Genomic DNA, 23,313 nt, shown 5'->3' on the forward strand with positions numbered 1-23,313 from the left:
TGAGCGACTTTGCTTTCACTTTCATGTTGCTTAGCCTCCACATTCCTGATTGCCTGCACATGCTGAGTTATGGACAGATGCTTTTGAAGCCTCCAGTCGTGTCTTGTGCACAGAGCACAAAAAAATATGCACTTAATAAGGAAATATGATTAGATGAAGCAATTTTATTTTGTGGCTCAGAAAGTAATTCAGTGCTGCCGTTTGTTATGAACATCGATGTGTTCATCTGGTATTCTCTTTATTCTTTGAGGGTCTGGTTGGTTGGGCTGAATGCACACTCACTTATTATCGTGATTTATTTCCATGAAGGCTGACTTTGTGGGGAAATGCATTTTTTTTTTTTACCATGTCTTATTCAATACAGTAGCCTCAGTGTCTGCCATATAAAAAGAGATCAAAAATTGTTTCCTGAAGGAATGAATGAATATCATTGTCACCTTTCTCTGTCACACAGTATCAGAATTGAATGTAATCTTACTATGTTTGGAGGTCAGTGAATAAAGAGAACTTTGACGTGCTGCTTTAGTTGTTTTTATCGACTGGTTAATATAAAGTCTTTCTTCAAACCACCTGGACCTTTTTCCCTTTACAGTGTCACTACTTAGTACATGGGTCTCAGGCTCACTTGCTCTAACAGAGGCATCCTCTGCACTGTGTCCCAAGTAGGCCTGTGTGAGCAGCCAGACAGGCCTGAGCACCGGCACAAATGCCACGCAGGGGCAGTTGAGGGGACCCATAGGAGCTCTGTCCCATCTGTAGCATTGTCCTTTGTCACAAAAGGCTTACTAATAAAATGGGAAATAAAGCTTGAAAATAGGAAAACGACAATGATGTCTGTTGTCATATATTCCTGTTAACTTTTTAAAAATTGGGATATAATTGCTTTACAATGTTGTGTTAGTCCCTACTGTTCAATAAAGTGAATCAGCTGTATATACACATATACGCCCTCCCTCTTGGACCTCCCATTCGCCCCATCCCCCCCCCCACCCAGGTCCTCACAGAGCAGCGAGCTGAGCTCCCTGTGCTTACAGCAGCTTCCCACTAGCCAGCTAATTTACTCATGGCGGTGTATATATGAAGCAGCACTCTCAGTCCACCTTGGGTTAGATTCACCAGAAGAAGATGAAAGCAGACACTTACAGTCGTGTCTAACCTATGATGTTGTTTAGTCGCTCGGTCGGGTCCAATTCTTTTGCTACTACCCCATAGAGGGTAGCCCGCCAGGCCCCACTGTCCCTGGGGTTCTCCAGGCACGGACACTGGAGTGGGTTGCCGTGCCCTCCTCCAGGGGATTTTCCCGACCCAGGGGTGGACCCCGTGTCTCCTGAACTGGCAGATTCTTTACTGCTGAGCCGTCTAACCTCTAGCAGTTGCTCAGTAAACATTCGGAGGAATAAGCGGGAGGTAGTCGGGATGTTCTTCTTATTTTTGGTTCTTTTATCCCCCAGGCGCTTGTTTAAACAGAAAGCAGAAGGTTGTTTAAAGAACAAACTGCTAGGGAAGCTGTCAAGTCTGCTGACCCGGGAGCAAGGCCCTGACAGTACTTGCCTTTCACTGACGCCACTTCGGCCAATGGCAGTTCTGTTATAACTGCACCTTTGGCACTTTGGTTAAAACTCACCACCTACCTAGTTCTCATGAGCGAACCTGGATGCATAGGTGCATGTTTGTAAGCACACCAAAGTCCAGGAAGCGAAGTTATGCAAGCATCGTTTGTTATGTGTCAACCTTTGCTCTCATCTAAGGGCCAATGTCAACAAATTCTCCTTTTCCGTCTCCCTCTGAGTTGCCTTTAATATTTAGACCCTGAAGGTGAGCTGGACTTTGTTCTGCTTCTCTTCCTAAAGTGCCTTATGGCCTCAGACACATTTTCCCTCTCTGAGCCTCTGTTTCTTCCTGTGTTCGACGAAAGGCACTGAATCCTGATTGGCACCAGGGGACCTATAGGTCTGTTTTGCTTGTCCTAGACCTGTGTCTTGTTTTGCTTCATTTAAACAATATATTTATTTTATTTACTTGGCTGCTGGGTCTTAGTTGCAGCATACGAATCCTTAGTTATGGTATGTGGAATCTAGTCCCCTGACCACAGGTCGAATCTGGGTCCCCTGGACTGGAAACATGGAGTCTTAGCCACTGGACAAGCCCCTGTTCTGCTTCATTTTTAATGTGCTTTTGAAACCCTTTAAGGAGGACGTACCTTCTCAGGCCTCGCTGAAGCTCTGCTGCTCGGTAATCTACTCTGCGGGTGTCATTCATTTAAAGGTGTTCCTGAGCCTGGAAGGGGAAGGTGACATACCCCTGATACTACATGTTCCAGGAGGGCCTTGTGATAACTGTCTGTTCTGCCAACTCCACCCATATTTCCCACTGAGGAACCATAACACTATGATACAAGAATCAAGCCCACAGTTTAGAGACTCCCTTTGTGAGCTACAGTAGGTAGGAACAAGTCCTATTTCTTAACAGTTCTTTTGCTTTTTGATCACTATTAACATTTCTGGGTGTGTTTTATTTTCCGGTGGTTTGTCCAACATAACCTGATGCTTTCTGTGCAGTATTTATAATTTTCTAAAGACCAAGCTCCTATATCTGTGAGGTTAAGTATAATTATTCTTTGTAAAAAGAAGTGCATTGTCTATTCTCAGAGCACTTTACTAAAATAAACGGCTCAAGTGGCCAATACACTGGTTTTTCTTGACTGTGCCATGTGGCTTGTGGTCGGGATCTTAGTTCCCCGACCAGCGACACAGTGGAAGCATGGAGTACTAACCACTGGACCACCAGGGAAGTCTCCCAATGCACTTTTAATGTTTATTTTGAAATAACTTGAGAATTGCATAAAAGCTGCAAAAATCATACAGTGAGTTCCCATGTACCCTCCACTCAGCTTCCCCTAACGTTAGCAGCCTGTGGCACCGTGATACAGTTGTCAAGATTGAGAAAATATAATTTAACCAGTACCTTTGAACACATTTTCCTTATTTCTGGTTGGTCTATGTGAATTATATCTTTTTTGAATCCTATCTTATTTTATGGAGAAGGGAATGGTAACCCACTCCAGTATTCCTGCCTGGAGAATCGCATGGACAGAGGAGCCTGGTGGGCTGCAGAGCATGGGTTCACAGAGAGCTGGACACGAGTGAGCAATTAACACACATACACATTTTAACCACTTTTTTCCCTCAAATTTTTAAAAGGACTTTAAGAAAATATGTGTATAAGTAAAGGAACTGGAGCAATGATTTCTCACTTTGCATTTCCAGCTGTTTGTGGGACTGAAAGTTCTCCGTTTTTAATACCTCCCTGAGCACAGACAGACTGCATCTTGACATCTGACATGGAGGTTAGCCTTCATTCTGTCAAGGAAAGAAGGAAAGACTTCCTGTTGTTGGCACAAGTAGTTCTAACTTCCTTTTGTTAGAGGGGTTCACTATACTTCTCATAAATAATAAACTCTTAGTTTATTATTAGTTAGGCCAAACTCTTACTGCTGTTATGTTCTAAGTACTATTTTGTTTGTTTGTTTGTTTGTTTTAAAAACTTTCCTGATAGCTCAGTTGGTAAAGATCTGCCTCCAGTGCAGGAGACCCCAGTTCGATTCCTGGGTCGGGGAGAAGGGATAGGCTACCCACTCCAGTACTGTGGCCTAGAGAATTCCATGAACTGTATATGTATAATCCATGGGGTTGCAAAGACTCAGACATGACTGAACGACTTTCACTTTCTTTCAAAAGGCAGTAAGGGCTTCCCAGGTAACTCAGCTGGTAAGGAAGCTGCCTACAATGCAGGAGATCCTGGTTCAATTCTTGGGTTGGGAAGTTCCCCTGGAGAAGGGATAGGCTACCCACTCCGGTATTCTTGGGTTTCCCTGGTGGCTCAGATGGTAAAGAATCTGCCTTCAAGCGGGAGACCTGGGTTCAATCCCTGGGTTGGGACAATCCCCTGGAAGAAGGCATGGCAATCCACTCCAGTATTCTTGCCTGGAGAATCCCTATGGACAGAGGAGCCTCACGAGCTACAGTTCATGGGGTCACAAAAGAGGTGGACATGACCAAGTGACTAAACACAAGCATAAAAGGCAGTAAGTAAAATGGAACAATTTACAAAGATGCAACCTAAGTGATTAGAAGGAAAAACTTCTCTTTGTGGGATTTGAAGATATTTCCTGAAATGAATCAAATGAGGCCATGTAAGGATCTCTCAAGCAGTTAAAGCAACTGGGGAATAACAAAGAATTTCCGGGCAGAGAACCTGAAAATCATGTCACAGATACTCACCATGTTGTTCAATTAGTGGGCTTACATTTGCACACTTTACATTAATTACAATCAATTTTACTGTGGCATGGGTATCTCTTTGTCATATGTGTTTGCCCTGCAAGTACTAAGTGAGGTGTGTGTCTCTGATGTCTTTCTTTTAGTATTAACCCAAATTTCAGATAACAGGAGATAGGAATTACTTTTGAGAGTTTCTTTTTAAAACTCGGTTTAAAATTCAAAAATGAGTCAGAACTGTGATTATGCCCATAATTGACTAGGGCTGAGAACCCCAGACCATTTGACTGCCCTATAAAGTATGGAATGCTTTGTCTCTCTGATCTGAGTTAATATTTGGGTTCCATGGCTGATAGGTACAGAGGAAAGATACGAATGTTTCTGTTCTTAAAGTAATATGCACTTGTACTATGTTGCTTGGGTTGTGTCCGACTCTTTGCAACCCAATGGACTAGCCCGTCAGGCTCCTCTGTCCATGGGATTCTCCAGGCAAGAATACTGGAGTGGGTTGCCATTTCCTTCTCCAGGGGATCTTGCTAACCCTGGGATAGAACCCACATCTCTTATGTCTCCTGCATTGGCAGGTGGATTCTTTACCACCAGTGCCTCCTGGGAAGCCCAATATACACTTGTATTTTATATATAATCTTTCATTTCTATAACCTATTCTCCCTTTTAAGAAAAAATACTAAATTTCATCTTTTCCATTTAGAATTAAAGGAAAGTCCCCATATGAATACATGTATTTGTGTAGCAAGTATTATAATCTCTGGCCTCATGTATAAAATAAATGTCGGAAAATGAGTGGTTTTCTATTTTTATTTTTAGCACAGGAAACTTAAAAAAAAATGAAACTGTACAGAGAACCCAGAGAAATAGGATTTTGGGGTCTCAGTAAAGAGCCCACACCCAGCCACTCTCACCCTCCCCTGGTTGTCCTAGAGTTGACAATGGCTGAGTTAGTCCTTTCAGGCACCACACGGAGGGCAGTGGTTTTCAGAGAGTCACATAGCATCACTGTGAAAACAAGATTGTTATTTGAAAGGAGAGACCTCAGTTACCTAGAACAGTGCTAGTCAGGTGGTCTTTCAGACTAGTATGTCCACAAGAGAGAGAAGTACAAAATTGAGAGCAAGCATTGAGAAATATTTATGGCAATTTGACATCGCCATGCTGTCCAAGCACATGATCAGTGATGGACTTATTTTGCTGAATAAGACGTCACTCAGTCAGAAGTGTTGGTCCATAATAAATTGGAAATTAGAAAAAAAAAAAACTTTATAGATAATTTGAGAAACACTGCTCATGAGTATTATCTTATTTGCTGTTGTTCAGTCCCTAAGTTGTGTCCAGCTCTTTGCTGGACTGCAGCATGCCAGGCTTCCTTGTCTTTCACTGTTTCCTGGAGTTTGCACAAACTCATGTCCACTGAGTCAGTGATGATATCGAACCATCTCATCATCGGCAGCCCTCTTCTCCTTTTGCCTTCAATCTTTCCCAGCATCAGAGTGTTTTCCAATCAGTCAGCTCTTGCATCAGGTGGCCAAAGTATTGGAGCTTCAGCTTCAACATCAGTTCTTCTAATGACTATTCAGGGTTGATTTCCTTTGGGATTGACTGGTTTGATCTCCTTGGTGTCCAAGGGACTCTCAAGCGTCTTCTCCAACATCACAATTTGAGGACTCTAATTTTCTTCCTAAAAGTTGAACAAGTCAGATCAGGGGTACCAGTCTATGGCCTGTTAGGAACTGGGCTGCACAGCAGGAGGTGAGCTGCAGACAGGCAAGTGGAAGCTTCATCTGTATTTACAACCACTCCCCATTGCTCACATTGCTGAGCTCTGTGTCCTGTCAGATCAGCAGTTGCATTAGATTCTCATGGGAGCCTGAACCCTACTGCGAACTGTGCACGTGAGGGATCTGGGTTGTGTGCTCCTTATGAGAATCTAATGCCAGATAATCTGATTCTATATTGTACCGTTTAATTATTTCATTATATATCACAATCTAATAATAATGGCTTAAAACTCAACATTCAGAAAACGAAGATCGTGGCATCTAGTCCCATCACTTCATGGGAAATAGATGGGGAAAAAGTGGAAACAGTGTCAGACTTTATTTTTGGGGGCTCCAAAATCGCTGCAGATGGTGACTGTAGCCATGAAATTAAAAGACACGTACTCTTTGGAAGAAAAGTTATGACCAACCTAGATAGCATATTGAAAAGCAGAGACATTACTTTGCCAACAAAGGTCCATCTAGTCAAGGCTATGGTTTTTCCAGTGGTCATGTATGGATGTGAGAGTTGGACTGTGAAGAAAGCTGAGCGCTGAAGAATTGATGCTTTTGAACTGTGGTGTTGGAGAAGACTCTTGAGAGTCCCTTGGACTGCAAGGAGATCCAACCAGTCCATTCTGAAGGAGATCAGCCCTGGGATTTCTTTGGAGGGAATGATGCTAAAGCTGAAACTCTAGTACTTTGGCCACCTCATGTGAAGAGTTGACTCATTGGAAAAGACTCTGAAGCTGGGAGGGATTGGGGGCAGGAGGAGAAGGGGACGACAGAGGATGAGATGGCTGGATGGTATCACTGCCTCGATGGAAGCGAGTCTGAGTGAACTCCAGGAGTTGGTGATGGACAGGGAGGCCTGGCGTGCTGTGGTTCGTGGGGTCGCAAAGAGTCGGACAGGACTGAGCAACTGAACTGAACTGAATAATAATGGAAATAAAGTTCATAATAAATGTAATATGCTTGAATCATCCTGAAACCATCCTCCCACCCCAGTCCATGGAAAAATTGTCTTCCACAAAATTGGTTCCTGGTGCCAAAAAGGTTGGGGACTACTGGGTTAGGTCATTCCTGAGTATGTTCAACAGCATCATAACATTACAAATACTTATCAATCCATTTGGTTTACAAGGGAGTTTTATGAAAGAGTTTTGAACTAAAGGGATAATTACATTGGTTTTCTAAAATAACTTTTATTTATTCATCCATTCGTTACTTTTTTTGTTTAATAAACATTTACCGTTGCCTACCATGTGTCTGGTGAACACGGGAGGCCCAATACTGTGTCATGGCGTTGTCAGGCCATCATCATGCTTTTGGCCCAGGTCTGCAATGTAGGGAGTAGTTGCAGTGGGCTCTGAGGAGGATCACCAGACTCAGGGCTTGGGAGTCATGGGGGGCTCTAGTTCCAAAATTAACAACTGTTAAAAAGTAAATGCTTCCCAGGTGGCGTGGTGGTAAAGAACTCGCCGGCAATGCAGAAGATTTGGGTTCAGTCCCTGGGTTGGGAAGATACCCTGGAGGAGGAAATGGCAACCCACCCCAGTATTCTTGTCTGGAAAACCCCCCATGGACAGAATAGCCTGGCAGGCTACAGTCCATGGGGTTGCAGAGTCGGACGTGACTGAGCAAATGAGCATACCGTGCACAAAAAGCAAATAATTTGTGAACTTTGGTAAAAATGCCTGAGCCACTTGTTACAGATTGTGGCACAAATACTTTTTGATTTCACCCACTGTGCTTACCCTGTGCTGTTTGTCTGGTGTGTGGGGATAAAGCGGATGTGGTCCCTGCCCACATGGGGCACAGAAACGACTGGCTAGGAGTTCTGATGTCGATGAGCCCCATGAGGGGCTGAAACGGTGGAGTGTGGGGTGAATGGGTTGCTGGGGAGTCCTCAGCAAGGAAGGGACATATGAGTTGAGGCTGAATGACCCAAAGAAGCCCGTGGGCAGAGGAGAAGGGAGACCTGGAAGGACTCAGAGAAGTCAGTCTGAGCAGGAGAGGTGTTAGCTTGGCAGCTGGCAGCCACGGCCCCCGCCTCTGCTCCATGTGCTCCTGCAGCCTGGCCCTTGAATCCCTATCAACCACACTGATCCATGGGGGATGTGGACGTCCGCAGAGGCCCCATCTCCAAGGATGGTTTGTGCCCATGTATTGGCTTCAGAGTTTTGCTTCTAGCAGCCAGCTTTGGGACCTTTTCCGGGAGAATTTTGTTTAAGCTACTGGAGTCTCTTTTCCCCAGTCAGCAGTGCCTGTGTCACAGAACCAAACTCAGGCCCACTGGCCCACGCACGGTAAAGCCAGTCTACCGACATCTAGCTGTGGTGAGTGAAAACACTGGCTTAAAACTCAACGTTCAAAAAACGAAGATCATGGCATCCTGTCCCATCACTTCACAGCAAATAGATGGAGAAACAATGGAAACAGTGAGAGACTTTATTTTCTTGGGCTCCAAGATTACTGCAGATGATGACTTCAGCCATGAAATTAAAAGATGCTTACTCCTTGAAAGAAAAGCTATGACAAACATAGATAGTGTATTAGAAAGCAGAGACATCACTTTGATGACAAATGTCCATGTAGTCAAAGCTATGGTTTTTCCAGTAGTCATGTATAGATGTGAGAAGTGGATCATAAAGAAGGCTGAGTGCTGAAGAATTGATGCTTTCAAACTGTGGTGTTCGAGAAGACTCTTGAGGGTCCCTTATGCAGTAAGGAGATCAAGCCAGTCAATCCTAAAGGAAATCAATCTTGAATACTCATTGGAAGGACTGATGCTGAAGCTCCAATACTTTGGCCACCTGATGTGAAAAGCCCACTCATTGAAGGAGACCCTGATGCTGGGAAAAACTGAAGGCAGGAGGAGACGGGGACGACAGAGGATGAGATAGTTGGATGACATCACCGACCCAATGGACCCGAGTTTGAGCAAACTCTGAGAGACAGTGAAGGACAGGGAAGCTTGGCATGCTGCAGTCTCTGGGGTCGCAAACAGTCGGACACAACTGAGCAACTAAACGACAATAAGCTATGGTGAGGGACAGTGCAGCCTTTCCTGCAGGGCCCAGCAAGGAGTCCAAAAACCTGAACTTCCTGATGCCTTTTAGCAAAGCATTTTTATTTTATTTATTTTTAAACTTTTAATTTTGTAACAGGATATAGCCAGTTAACAAACAATATTGTGATAGTTTCAGGCGAACAGCAAAAGACTCCATTGTACATATACATGTATCCATCCAGGCTGCCATATAACACACCGCAGAGTTCCATGTGCTATACAGTAGGTCCCTGTTGGTTATCCATTTTAAATGCAGCAGTGTGTAGAGAGGCCAGGTTGGGGAGTCCGTGGATCTCAGGGTGTGAGATCAGCTCCTACATAGTCATGGTTGGTTGATGGTGAGGTTAAGGAGCATTAGCATCATCAGTCTTCAGGTGCCAGTAGGTGCTTATGACCATCAGCTAGTTAATTTCTTCTTTATTATGTAGTTTTAGTATCTGTAAAGCAACTCAGGAAATGTGCATCAAATGCACATTAACTAGGTACTTCAGAGAGGAGCTACAGCAGAGGGTATGTGGGAGGGGTCTGTCCCAGGAATGCCCCCTAGGGCCCTGTTCCCTTACCCTGAAGGCTAGGACCTCCCTCAGGACCCAACACCAACCACTCTTCCCTCAGGTTTAGATGCTGGCTCTGAGGCGAACTCTGCCTGCAGGACTCTTGCCCTCACCGCATCTCTGAGAAACTTAACTCAGAAAATTGTTTGCTTCCAGAAAATGACTTAAGATGTGAACCGCCCTTTCCCCACCCCTCAGTTTTGAATTATAGCCCTCTCGCTGTTTTTTAGTCATCAAGTTGTGTCCAACTTTATGCCACACCAGGCTGCCCTGTTCTTCACTGTTTCCCACCATTTGCTTAAATCCATGTCCACTGAGTCTGTGATGCTATCTAAATAGTGTTTGGTATAATGTAATCATTTTTTGTTAATTAAATAAGGGATTAAGTTAAATATCTTATAGTATTTCTAACTTCTTGATTTTTTTTTTTTTTTCAGAATAGTTTCCATTTTAACAGCCACCAAGTGGAAAGGATTTTCTTTTTGTCCTAAAGGCAATTGCCTGTTTCTTCTGATTCTGGTGAATTTGTTTACCGTTTAATTAAGAGAAACATTTCTAGAGAGTTATCTATTTTCACTCTTCCAGTTCACAGAGTAGAAACTAATTTTAAACTGATAAAACTATTAGAGGATTATTTCCTGTTCACCCACCAGTCAATAAAATCACAGAGATGATACCACAGAATAAGACAAGACATTTAGCAGTAAGATTGTGGCAGATGTGGTCCTCTACCTTCAGAAGCCCAAGAGCTTTTCCACACATTTTCACATGCTAATCACTGTGACTTTTACATCCTGTTTCTAAAACAGGCTGGAGCTATGGTTTGAGCAGAGTTTGAAGCCAACAGGCCAGTGTATCTGTATGGAACTTTCCCTCTGTTCTTGAAGGAAAGGTGAAGTTAGATTATATTTATTTTGACTGGATTTTAATTTATTTTAGAACGTTCGGGGCATTTTAATATTTATATATGAAAATCATTTGGATCTTTTGCTGTTGAAAAATTATGTACAGATCATTCATTCTTCCTTTTTCCCTCCCTACCTTGCCCTTTATTACTCCCTTTCTCCTTTCTTTTAAACAGATGCTAAAACAAATCTTTATCTGAATATCTCACAAAACATAGTTTAAAGTTCCTAAGTGGGTTTTTCTTTGTTTGTAGTAGAAGCCTATATCTGAGATAGCCTCTTTTATCTTTAGTAGTTTTCAATCTGAGATTGAACATAGTACACATTCAATAAATATTTCTTTAAAGAATAAACCCATGGTTTTAGGTCCTGGGCACAATCCTAAAATACTGTTATTGTACTTTGCTTGATGTGCATCTGTGATGAGAACCTTGGTCTTCAGCTCAATTCCAGCTGAACTATTTGTCACAAATATGCAACTATACTGGGAAAATAATTTTAAATCCTTAGATATACTGTCTTTGTTCATTTTACAGAATTAAATGAATTTTACAGAATTTTGCTCATTTCTGTTGCAGTAAAACACCCACTGGCACATTCCTTTTCCCTCTAAGTACTTTTGAATCACTTGGATTTTGACCATCAATTCTATAATACATTAAGGCATGCAATTATAGGACAACAATGCATACTTTTTTATGCCTGAAAAACACTCTGAAGTCAAGCACTAGCATTGAAGCACAACTAGAAAATTTTACATTCAATCAAGAACTAAACCAATAGTATGTTTAATTTTGTATGTTCCATGTAATTGAAAGTATGGGTATCTACAACTATTTTTTGGTTTCTATTCTGGAAATGAAAACAACTTAATCAGAAATTGATTACAGAAGGGTTTTATTAACAAATAAATTATTCTCCATTGTTGAACTCATACTAACCTTTTGAGTAGTGGTGGAAAGTAGTATTAAAGCTTATCCTAGGAAAGTGAAGTCACTCAGTCGTGTCTGACTCTTTGCGACCCCATGGACTGTAGCCTACCAGGCTCCTCCGTCCATGGGATTTTCAGGCAAGAATACTGGATTGGGTTGCCATTTCCTTCTCCAGGAGATCTTCCTGACCCAGGGATTGAATCCGGGTCCCCTGCATTGCAGGCAGGCACCACCTGATAAGATCCTAGGAAAGGGTGACCACAATGATGACAAAGCTTAATTCAGAAGAGTGAGGTGCCTACTGTCTTGTATTCCCAGGCTGGATGCCCCACTGTCTGAATTGTTAAAAACAAAACTCAGTTGAGTACATTTTAAAGATCTTATTGGCTTTACTCAGCAATTAATGAATTGGGCAGCATTCTATCTAGCAGATAGAAAGAAGCTCTAAGGAACCGTACAAAATGAAAGACTTTTATAGGCAGAAGAAGATAGGAACGAAGTTATACTAGTCAAAAAGCCGATTGGTTATTGCAACGTTACTTTTCCCAAAGAGGATGGAGGGTTTTATCAGGCTGCTTACCTAACTAGCACTAATCAGGAGATTCCTGATTGGCTAATTTAAGTTTCCATTTTGGGAAGAGCTGAAATTGTAATTTAGTTTGGTTGACCCCAGGGTTAGCATGAGTGACTCTGTTTTGATTGTGAGCCCATTGTCTTGTTTTAAACAGGATGGTTAAGTGAGTTCAGGGACTGTGCACGTCTGGCCCAGTTCTGGCAGAAGAGGTTATGGCTGGAGTTGTCCCATGTGGGGATTCAGCCCGAAAGTTTTAGGCATTCTGGAAACCCAAGGATATTTTGTGTGTTGCTCTTGACACTGTAATGCATTTGCAAGTGCAATGCATTTGGTGGAGCTTCCTCTGGAATTTTTAGGGACGTGACCCACACTGAGAGAGGAGCTCCCTAAACTAGCAGCATGCTGTTAAGGAAACTTACCGAGAAAGACAAGTAAGATGGCATAAAAGGGTCAGTGGGACACTTTTCCTGGCAAGCAGAAAAGTACTTGTTGGAGTAATGAGTCAGAATATTTGAAATCAAGAATGACTCAGAAAATATAGGCTTAGGTACTACTATAATTGACTTCCCTTGTGGCTCAGACAGTAAAGCATCTGCCTACAATGTGGGAGACCTGGGTTTGATCCCTTGGTCGGGAAGATCCTCTGGAGAAGGAAATGGCAACCCACTCCAGAATTCTTGTCTGGAAAAGCCTATGGACAGAGGAGCCTGGTAGGCTACAATCCATGGAGTCGCAAAGAGGCAGACACGACTGAGCAACTCACTCTCACTTTTCACTACTATAGTTATAAACTGTGCCCTAAATGTATCCAGAGGCCTTTGAATGATAAATCGTAAATGTTACTCATATTAACATTTTTATTATTGTATTAGAAGTAAATGTTAGTTTGTGCATATTTAAATAAATGTTTTAAGTGGATTTGCATTAATTGAGAATATTTTGGAGCACACAAGCCAACTAAAGTTTTTCCTTCCAGTTTACTTTGAAAGGAATGCGATGTTAATTCTGGGGCATTGATGGTTTACAATGCCTGATCAAGACAAAAAAGTGAAGGCCACTGAAAAATCAACTGATAAAAAACAGCAAGGAGTCACCACCAGGTAACACCATAATGAGTTTTTGCTTATTATTCGTGACCAGCAACCACAGTGTAGATCCTTGACAACTGCTGCTCTGGGGTAGAGTCTTCACTGAAATGTTTGCCCTTTTCCACAGTTCTAAGGAGAAGTTTAGTTTGTATATGTTTCAGTCTATGAAAGCAGGCCTCCAAGTGGCAAGGGTCCGTGTTACTAGTGGGTAACGCAACTAGTTCACCCAGAGTCTCCTGTCGGTTGACACTGTGTTATTCTTTCTCCTAGGGACTATTCAGATCTTAAAAGACTTCTGTGCCTTTTGAACGTTCAATCAAGCAAGCAACAGGTAGTGTTTCCAAAGAATGCGCGTCCATTAATGACAGAGAAATCACGTTTCCAAAGGATCCATTTAACATCTTATGAACAATACATCTATTTTCCTTTGTTCTTTCACGTGTTCCATCTTTCTTCCAGTTGTTTCTCCCTCACCTGGTTCAGGGTCAGGAAGCAGGACTATGCAACCACAGCATTTTCATTCCTCTGCTCTCATGCCTGGTGCTAACCTGCAAAACGCATCAGTATGGAAAGGATACATTCTTCAGTTGAATGCTCAGTGTCTGACCCTGCAGAGCTCTAGGGGAGTTGATTTATCCAAAACACTGTACATCCCGTTTTCCTTCTCCCCTTCCCTGCTTTTCAGGCTGCCCAACTGCTACAGCACCCTTCTTGACGCTGGCTGCAAAGTATATCTCACCAAAAATAGGGGAAATGAAGGAGTGAGTTTTGACTATTTTTACAATAGCATTTTTAATTTTTTTTAATGGAAAGAATGGTACTGCCATTTGAATTTATTTCTAGACTGTTTTTGGTTTAGCTTCTGTAAGACTTTGGAGAAGTGTGAGATTAGAGGCTATCCGTGAAGACCTGGGGAATAACACAGAAATGCTAATAGCAATAAAAACAGCAGATACTTATTTAGCATGGTCAATTAGCAAATGACAGAGCTGGGATGTGAACCCTGGGAGCAAGATTCCAAAGTCTACTCTGGTGAACTTGTTTAAGCAAATTTGTTATGAGCTTATGTGGTAATACAGCCCTACTGGCTTTTGTTGTATCTACTGAACTTACCAGAGAACTATAGCATTAAAAATTTTTTTATTGAATTATAGTTGATTAACAATATTATATTAAATTCAGTTGTATAGCATAATGATTCACTCTTTTAAGATTGTACCCCATAAATCTTTTAAGATTTATATTCAGATATTGGCTATATTTCCTGTGCTGTATAATATATCCTATTAGCTTTTTTGTTTTATACATAGTAGTTTGTACCTTTTAATCCTCTATGCCTATGTCACCCCTCTCCATTGCCCTCTCCCCTCTGGTAACCACTAGTTTATTCTCGGTATCTATGAGTCTGTTTCTGCTTTGTTATACAGTAAGTCCCCTTCAATGAATGAGTAATGTTCCCAGAATGCATTCATAAGTCCAAATTGTTCATAAGTCCAACGAAATTAGCCTAGGTACCCAACTAACACAATTGGCTATATAGTACAGCGCTGCAAGAGGTGTATAATACTTTTCACACAATTAATACATAAAAAGACAAACACACAAAAAGAAAACATTTTAAATCACACAGTACAGTACCTTGAAAAGTGCAGTTGTACCGGCTACATCACTGCTGCTTTTACACTTGCTTCTAGACTTCCTGGGCTTGAAATAAAGATACTGTATTACTGTCCCCTATACAGTACTATACAAAAGCACAACCACTTGTAGAAGATGCATACCTGTGATAATGTGTGCCAGACATGTGAAATAGCTTTACGTGATTGGACATGCAAACATACATCCACATTTTTGAAAGTTTGCACCTTGAAGCTTTATATATAGAGGACTTACTATATTCATTTGTTTATTTTTTTAGAGTCCACATTAAAGTGGTAACATATAGAATTTGTCTTTCTCTGATTTATTTCACTAAGAATAATAATTTCTAGGACCATCCATGTTGCTGCAAATGACAATATTTATTTTCCTTTACAACTGAGTGAATTACATTGTGTGTGTGTGTGTGTGTGTATACATTAATCTGTTGGTGGACACTGAGGGTGCTTCCATACTATGGCTGTTGTAAATAATACTACAATAAACATTAGGGTGTATGTAGCTTTTCAAATTAATGTTTTCATGTTCCTTGGATATGTACCCAGGAGTGGAATTTCTATATCATATGGTCTTAGCTTTTTGAAGAATCTCCATAGTGTTTTCTATGGTGGCTGTACCAATTTACATTCCTGCCAACATTATTCCCTTGTTCCCACATCCTTGCCAACATTTGCTATTTGTTGTCTTTGTCATGAGAGCCATTCAGATGGATGTGAGATGATATCTCATTGTGGTTTTGATTTGCATTTCCCTGGTCATTAGCAAGGTTGAGCATCTTTTCATGTGCCTCTTGGCTATCTGTATGTCTTCTTTTGAAGTATGTCTATTTAGGTCTTCTGCCCATTTTTTAAACCAGTTTTTTTTTAATATTGAAGTTGTATGAACTGTTTATATATATTGGATATTAACCCTTTACTGATCATCATCATTTGCAAATATTTTCTCTCATTCAGTAGGTTGTCTTTTAATTATGTTGATGGTTTTCTTTGCTGTGCAAAAGCTTTTAAGTTTAATTATGTCCCATTTATTTTTTTCATTTCCTTTTGGAGACAGAGCCAAAAAATATTGCTACAATTTATGTCAGAGTGTTTTTAGGAGCTTTATGGTTTCCAGTCTTACATTTAGATCTTTGATCTATTTTGAGTTCATTAGAGAATGTATTCTAATTTCGTTCTTCTACATGTACCTGTTCAGTTTTCCCAGCACCAGTTACTGAAAGACTGTCTTTTCCCCACTGTATATTCTTGTTTCCTTTGTCATAAATTAATTGATCATTTAAGTGTGTGGATTTTTTTCTGGGTTCTTGATCTATGTGTCTCTTTTGGTGCCAACAAGATACTATTTTTTATTAATTTTATTTATTAATTGGTAGAAAATTGCTTTACAGTTTTGTGTTTGTTTCTGCCTTACAACAAGGCAAATAAGTCATAATTGTATGTATATCCCTTTCCTCCAGAGCCTTCCTCCTCTCCTCCCATCCCACCCGTCTAGGTATCACAGAGCGCCAAGCTGGGCTCCCTGTACCATTTAGCGACTTGTCACCAGCTATCTGTTTTACACATATAGTGTATATATGTCAATGCTACTTTCTCAATTTGTCCCACGCTCACCTTGCCTGCTGTGTTCACAAGTCCATTCTGTACTAAGTTCATAAATACATTTTTCTAGATTCCGCATATACGTGTTAATATGTGATACTTGTTTTCCTTGTTTTTACTTCATTCTGTATAAGAGGCTCTAGTTTCATCCACTTCACTACAACTGACTTGAATGCATTCCTTTTTATGGCTGAGTAATATTCCATTCTATAAATGTAGTACAACTTCTTTATCCGTTCATCTGTCGATAGACATCTAGGTTGCTTACATGTCCTAGCTGTTGTAAATATTGCTTCAGTGAACATTGGGGTACATGTGTCTTTTAGAATTGTGGTTTTCTCAGGGTATATGCCCAATAATGGGATTGCTGGGTCATATGGTAGATTTATTTCTAGTTTTTAAAGGAATATCTATACTGTTTTCCATAGTGGCTGTATCAGATTACATTCCCACCAACAGTGCAGGAGGATTACCTTTTCCCCACATCCTCTCCAGCATTTATTGTTTGTAGATTTTTTAATGATGGACATTCTGACTCATGTGAGGTGACACCTCACTGTAGTTTTGATCTGTGTTTCTTTAATAATGAGTGATGTTGAGCAGCTTTTCATGTGTTTATTGGCCATCTGTATGTCTACTTTGGAGAAATGTCTGTTTAGGTGCTGCCCATTTTTTGATTGGGTTGTTTTTCTAATATTGAGCTATATGAGCTGCTTTTATATTTTGGAGATTAACCCTTTGTCAGTTGGTTTGTTTGCAATTATTTTCTCCCATTCTGAGGGTCGTCTTTTCATCTTCTTTAAAGTTTCCTTTGCTGTGCAAAAGCTTCTAAGTTTTATTAGGCCCCATTTGTTTATTTTCCTTTTTATTTTCATTAGTCTAGGAAGTGGGTCAGAGAGAATCTTGCTGTGATTTATAACAAAGAGTGTACTGTCTATGTTTTCCTCTAAGAGCTTTTGTAGTTTCTGGCTTTACATGTAAGTCTTTCATACATTTTATTTTTATGTATGGTGTTAGAAAGTATTCTAACATATAGCTCTCCAGTTTTCCCACCACCACTTGTTGAAGAAGCTATCTTTTCTCCATTGTATTTTTTTGCTTCCTTTGTCAAAGATAAGGTACTCACAAGTATGTAGGCTTATCTCTGGGTTATCTGTTGGTTTATATTTCTGTTTTGTGCCAATATCATACTGTCTTGATGACTGTAGCTTTGTAGTATAATTTGTAGTCAGGGAGGTTGATTTCTCCAACTCTGTTTTTCTTTCTCAAGCTTGATTTGGCTATGCAGGGTCATTTATGTTTCCATACAAAATGTGAAATTTTTTGTTCTAATTCTATGAAAAATGACCTTGGTAATTTGATAGGGATTGCATTGAATCTGTAGATTGCTTTGGGTAGTATAGTCATTTTGACAATATTGATTCTTTCAGTTCAAGAACATGGTATATATCTATCAATCTGTATCATCTTTAATTTCTTTCGTCAGTGTCTTATAGTTTTCTGCATACAGGTCTTTCATCTCTTTAGGTAGGTTTATTCTTAGGTATTTTATTCTTTTTGTTGCAATGGTGAATGAGATTGTTTCATTAATTTATCTTTCTGATTTTTCATAGTTAGTATATAGAAATGCAAGGGATTTATGTGTATTAATTTTATATCCTGCCACTTTACTAAATTCATTGATTAGCTCTAGTAGTTTTTTGTGGCATTTTCAGGGTTTTCTATGTATAGTATCATGTCATGTGCAAACAGTGAATGTTTTACTTCTTCTTTTCCAATCTGAATTCCTTCTATTTCTTTTTATTTTCTGGTTGCCATGACTAGGACTTCCAAGGCTATGTTGAATAACAGTGGTGAGAGTGGGCACCGTTGTCTTGTTCTTGATCTTAGAGGACGTGCTTTCAGTTTTTACCACTGAGAATAATATTTGCTGTGGTTTTGTCATTTATGGCCTTTATTGTGTTCAGGTATATATTCTTTCTGTGCCTACACTCTTGAGAGTTATTATTGTGAATGGGTGTTGAGTTTTGTCAAAAGCTTTCTCTGCATCTATTGAGATTATCATATGGTTTTTATCTTTCAATTTGTTAATATGGTATATCACATTGATTTGTGTATATTGAAGAATCCTTGCATCCCTGGAGTAAACCCCACTTAATCATGGTGTATGATCCTTTTAATGTATTGTTGGATTCTGTTTTCTAGAACTTTGTTGAGGATTTTTGCATCTAGGTTCATCCATGATATTGAACTGTAATTTTCTTTTTTTTGTGATATCTTTGTCTGGTTTTAGTATCAGGGTGATGGTGGCCTCATAGAATGAGTTTGGGAGTTTTCCTCCCTCTGCAATTTTGGAACAGTTTGAGCAAGAGAGGTGCTAGCTCTTCTCGGTACCTTTGATATGTTTTCCTTTCTTCAGTCTCTCACTCTTAGTCTCTGTGTGTCCCTAGGTCTGACATGGGCTGTTTCCAGACAGCATGTATATGGGTCTTGTTTTTGTATCCAATCAGCCAGTCTGTTTCTTTTGGTTAGAGAATTGAATCCATTTACATTTAAGGTAATTATTTTTATATATGATATATATAAATACATAATTATATTATATATATATTAGAGTCAGACACGACTGAGCGACTTCACTTTCACTTTTCACTTTCATGCATTGGAGAAGGCAATGGCAACCCACTCTAGTACTCTTTCCTGGAGAATCCCAGGGATGGGAGCCTGGTGAGCTGCCGTCTTTGGGGTCGCACAGAGTCGGACACAACTGAAGTGACTTAGCAGTAGCATACATTTATATATAACAATCATTTATATATATGATATATATAATATATATGATTTATATATTTATATATAATTATTTTATATATGATTTATATATATTTATATATGTGAAAAATATTTTTATATATGATATATATTACCATTTACTTTATTGATTTGGGTTTGTTTTTGTAGGTCTTTTCTTTCTCTTATGTTTCCTATCTAGAGAAGTTCCTTTGGCATTTGTTATAGAGCTGGTTTGGTGGTGAATTCTCTTAAATTTTGCTTGTCTGTAAAGCTTTTGATTTCTATGCCAAATCTGAGTGAGAACCTTGCTGGGTAGAGTAATCTTGGTTGTAGGTTTTTTTCCTTTCATCAATTTAAGTATAGCTTGCTACTCCCTTCTGGCCTGCAGAGTTTCTGTTGAAAAATCAGTTGTTACCCTGATGGGGATTTCCTTGTATTCTCTTGTTGCTCTTCCCTTGCTTATTCTTTATGTTTAATTTTTGTTAGTTTGATTAACATGTGTCTTGCTTTGTTTCTTTTTGGGTTTATCCTATATGGAACTCTCTGGGCTTCCTGGAATTGGGTGGTGATTTATTTTCCCCTGCTAGGGAAGTTTTCAACTATAATCTCCTGAAATATTTTCTCATATCTTTTTTTTTTTTCCTTTTCCTGCTGCTACTGCTGCTAAGTCGCTTCAGTCGTGTCTGACTCTGTGCGACCCTGTAGATGACAGCCCACCAGGCTCCCCCGTCCCTGGGATTCTCCAGGCAAGAACACTGGAGTGGGTTGCCATTTCCTTCTCCAATGCATGAAAATGAAAAGTGAAAGTGAGGTCGCTCAGTCATGTCCGACTCTTCGCAACCCCATGGACTGTAGCCTACCAGGCTTTTCCATCCGTGGGATTTTCCAGGCAAGAGTACTGGAGTGGGATGCCATCACCTTCTCCTTCCTTCTCCTGAGACCCCTGTAATTCAAATGTTGGTGTGCTTAATGTTGTCCCAGAGGTCTATGAGACTATTCTCATTTATTTTCATTCTTTTTTTTCAATATTCTACTATGCTTCAGTTATTTTCAACTTTCGCTCTTCCAGCTTACTTATCTGTTCTGCTACTGATCCTGTAGTGTATTTTTAAAATTTTATTTCAGTTAGTATGATGTTCATTGTTGATTTTCTGTTCTTTATTTCTTCTAGGCTCTTTTATTTATTTATTTACTTTACAATATTGTATTGGTTTTGCCATACTTCAACATGAATCTGCCACGGGTGTACACGTGTTCCCAATCCTGAACCTCCTTCCCACCTCCCTCCCATACCATCCCTGTGGGTCATCCCAGTGCACCAGCCTCAAGCATCCTGTATCCTGCATCGAACCTAGACTGGTGATTCATTTCTTATATGATATTATACATGTTTCAATGCCATTCTCCCAAATCATCCCACCCTTTCCCTCTCCCACAGAGTCCAAAATACTGTTCTATACAGAGTGATGTAAGCCAGAAAGAAAAACACCAATACAGTATACTAACACATGTATATGGCATTTAGAAAGATGGTAACGATAACCCTGTATGCGAGACAGCAAAAGAGACACAGATGTATAGAACAGTCTTCTAGGTTCTTAAATGTTTCTTGTATCTCCTCAGTCCATGCCTCCATTCTGTGTATTTGTGCCTCCATTTTATTTACAAGGTTTTGAGTCATCTTTACTGTCATTACTCTGATTTATTTTTCAGGTAGATTTCCCATTTCGTCTTCACCTGTTTTGTCTGGTGGTTTTTACCATGCTCCTTCATCTGCTGCATGTTTCTCTGTCTTTTCATTTTGTTTAATATACTGCATTTGGGGTCTCCTTTCCACAAGCTGTAAGGTTGTAGTTATTCTTGTGGAGTCCACCCTCAGAGTGTGGGGTTGGACTTGGTTGGAGGAGGGGGACTAGTTCCTGTGTTCTGGTGGGTGAAGCTGGACCTTGTCTCTCTAAATGCAGTGTTGGGCCCAGTGGTATGTTATGGGGTGTCTGTGACCTTGGTATAATGTTGGACAGCCTGTCTACTAATGGGTACAATTGTGTTCCTGTTTTGCTAGTTGTTTGATGTGGAGCATGCAGCACTGGAGCTTGCTGACCTTTGGGTGGGGCCAGGTCTTAGTGTTAAGATGGAGGCCTTTGGGAGAGTTCTTGCTGATTAGTATTCCATAGGGTTGGGAGTCCTCTGGTGATCCAACATCCTGGACTTGGGTCTCCCACCTTGGAGGTTCAGACCTGACCCCTTGCTGGAGCACTAAGACTCTACAAGTCACACAGCACAGAAGGGAAAAAGAAAGAAATAGGGGAAAATCAAACCAAACTACTAATTAAAAAAAAAAGAACAGACAGACAAAACCCCAACAGAAAACCCCACATTTGCAGGTGTGCCCATCTCTGGGGTCATAGACCACAGCCAACTCATCCCACTTGTGAAGGCTGGGTCCTGCAGGCTGGGAGCCTGTGGAGTTAGAGGGTCCCCAGGAGTCTGAGGGTCCCTTTGACAATGGTCTCTTGCCTTTTTGGTAGATCCAGGCTTTCCCCTGGACTCCCTCACTTGCATTGTACTAGTACCCTCAGAGGGAGGCAGAGTCAACCCCAGTCCTTCATAGGAGTCAACCCCAGTCCTCTCCCTGGGGTCGGACTCCCAAAGCTTGAGCCTCAGCACCCAGCCCTGACTCTCTGTGGTGGGTGTCCAAACAACTTCTCTGCTGGGAGATGCCAATTGGCATTGATCTCTGTGCCAAATTCTCTGTGCTTTGTCGTCTGTGTACTTGCTGCTGCACTCCCCTCTGAGGTTCCAAAACTCCCCCTGTCCCCATCTGTGAGGGGGTTTCCAAGTGTGTGAAAACTTGTCCTCCTTCACAGCTAACTCCCCATGGTACAGGACCCGTCCCTTTTTCTTTGTATCTTTATTTTCATGCCCTTTTCCTACCACTTTATGTGAAGTTTAGCTTCCCTTTTTGGAAGTCTGAGGTCTTCTGCTACTGTTTAGCAGCTGTTCAGTAGGAGTTGTTCCACAGGCAAATGTATTTTTTATGTATTTGTGAGGAGGAAGATGATCCACATCTTGCTTTTCCACCATCTTCAACCCCCATCCATACTACTTTGATTAGTTGTATCTTTGTAGTATCGTCTTAAGTCAGGGGCTATGATCCCTTCAGCTTTGTTCTTTTTCTTTTTTTCTCAACATTGCTTTGGCTATCCAGGGTATTTTATAGTTCCATATAAATTTTAGGATTATTTTTTCTAGATCTGTGAAAAATATCATAGGTACTTTGACAGGGATTCCACTGAATCATGTCCGACTCTTTGTGACTCCCATGGACCATAGAGTCCATGGAATTCCCACAAGGGGCTTCCCTGATGGCTCAGCTGGTAAAGAATCTGCCTATAATGTGGGAGACCTGGGTTCAGTTCCTGGGTTGGGAAGATCCCATGGAGAAGGGAACAACAGCTAGTCACTCCAGTATTCTGGCCTGGAGAATTCCATGGAATATATGGCCCATGGAATCGCAAAGAGTTGGATACAGCTGAGCTACTTTCCCTTTCATTTTCCACTAAATTGTAGATTGCTTGGGTAATAAGTGCATTTTAACAGTATTAATTCTTACAATCCACAAACATAGCATATCTTTTCATTTCTTTGCCTTTAATTTCCTTCATCAGTATCTTGTAGTTTTCAGAGTAATGGTTTTTTACCTCCTTAGTTAAATTTATTTCTAGGTATTTTATTCTTTTTGATGCAATTATAAATGGGATTTTTTTTTTTTTTTGCTTTCTCTAATAGTTCATTATTAGTGTATAGGAAAGCAACAGTTTTGTATATTAATTTTATATCTTAAAACTTTACTGAATTCATGTATTAGTTCTAATAGTGTTTGGTTGGAAACCATAAGGTCTTTATATATATATATATATATTTAATGTTATCTGCAAATACTGAAAGTTTTATTCTTCCCTTCCAATTGGGATGCCTTTTATTTCTTTTTCTTGTCTGATTACTGTGGTTAAACACAGGTGAAAGGAATGGGCACCCTTGTCTTTTTCATGATTTTAGAGGAAAAACATTCAGTTTTTCATCAT

General features: G+C 40.4%; 1 protein-coding gene across 1 annotated transcript in view; it reads left to right on the plus strand.

Moving 5' to 3' along the window:
* Positions 1–13,116: 13,116 nt before the first annotated feature.
* The window catches only part of NEK10 (NIMA related kinase 10), a 252,379-nt gene continuing 242,182 nt past the window's right edge, over positions 13,117–23,313 (plus strand). The window contains exons 1-2 of the mRNA XM_052640083.1: positions 13,117–13,190; positions 13,449–13,509. Coding sequence (XP_052496043.1) covers positions 13,117–13,190; positions 13,449–13,509 — 135 coding nt within the window. The remainder of the gene's footprint in view (positions 13,191–13,448; positions 13,510–23,313) is intronic.

Source organism: Budorcas taxicolor, chromosome 1, assembly GCF_023091745.1.
Source record: "Budorcas taxicolor isolate Tak-1 chromosome 1, Takin1.1, whole genome shotgun sequence".
In the NCBI taxonomy this organism is placed as follows: Eukaryota; Metazoa; Chordata; class Mammalia; order Artiodactyla; family Bovidae; genus Budorcas; species Budorcas taxicolor.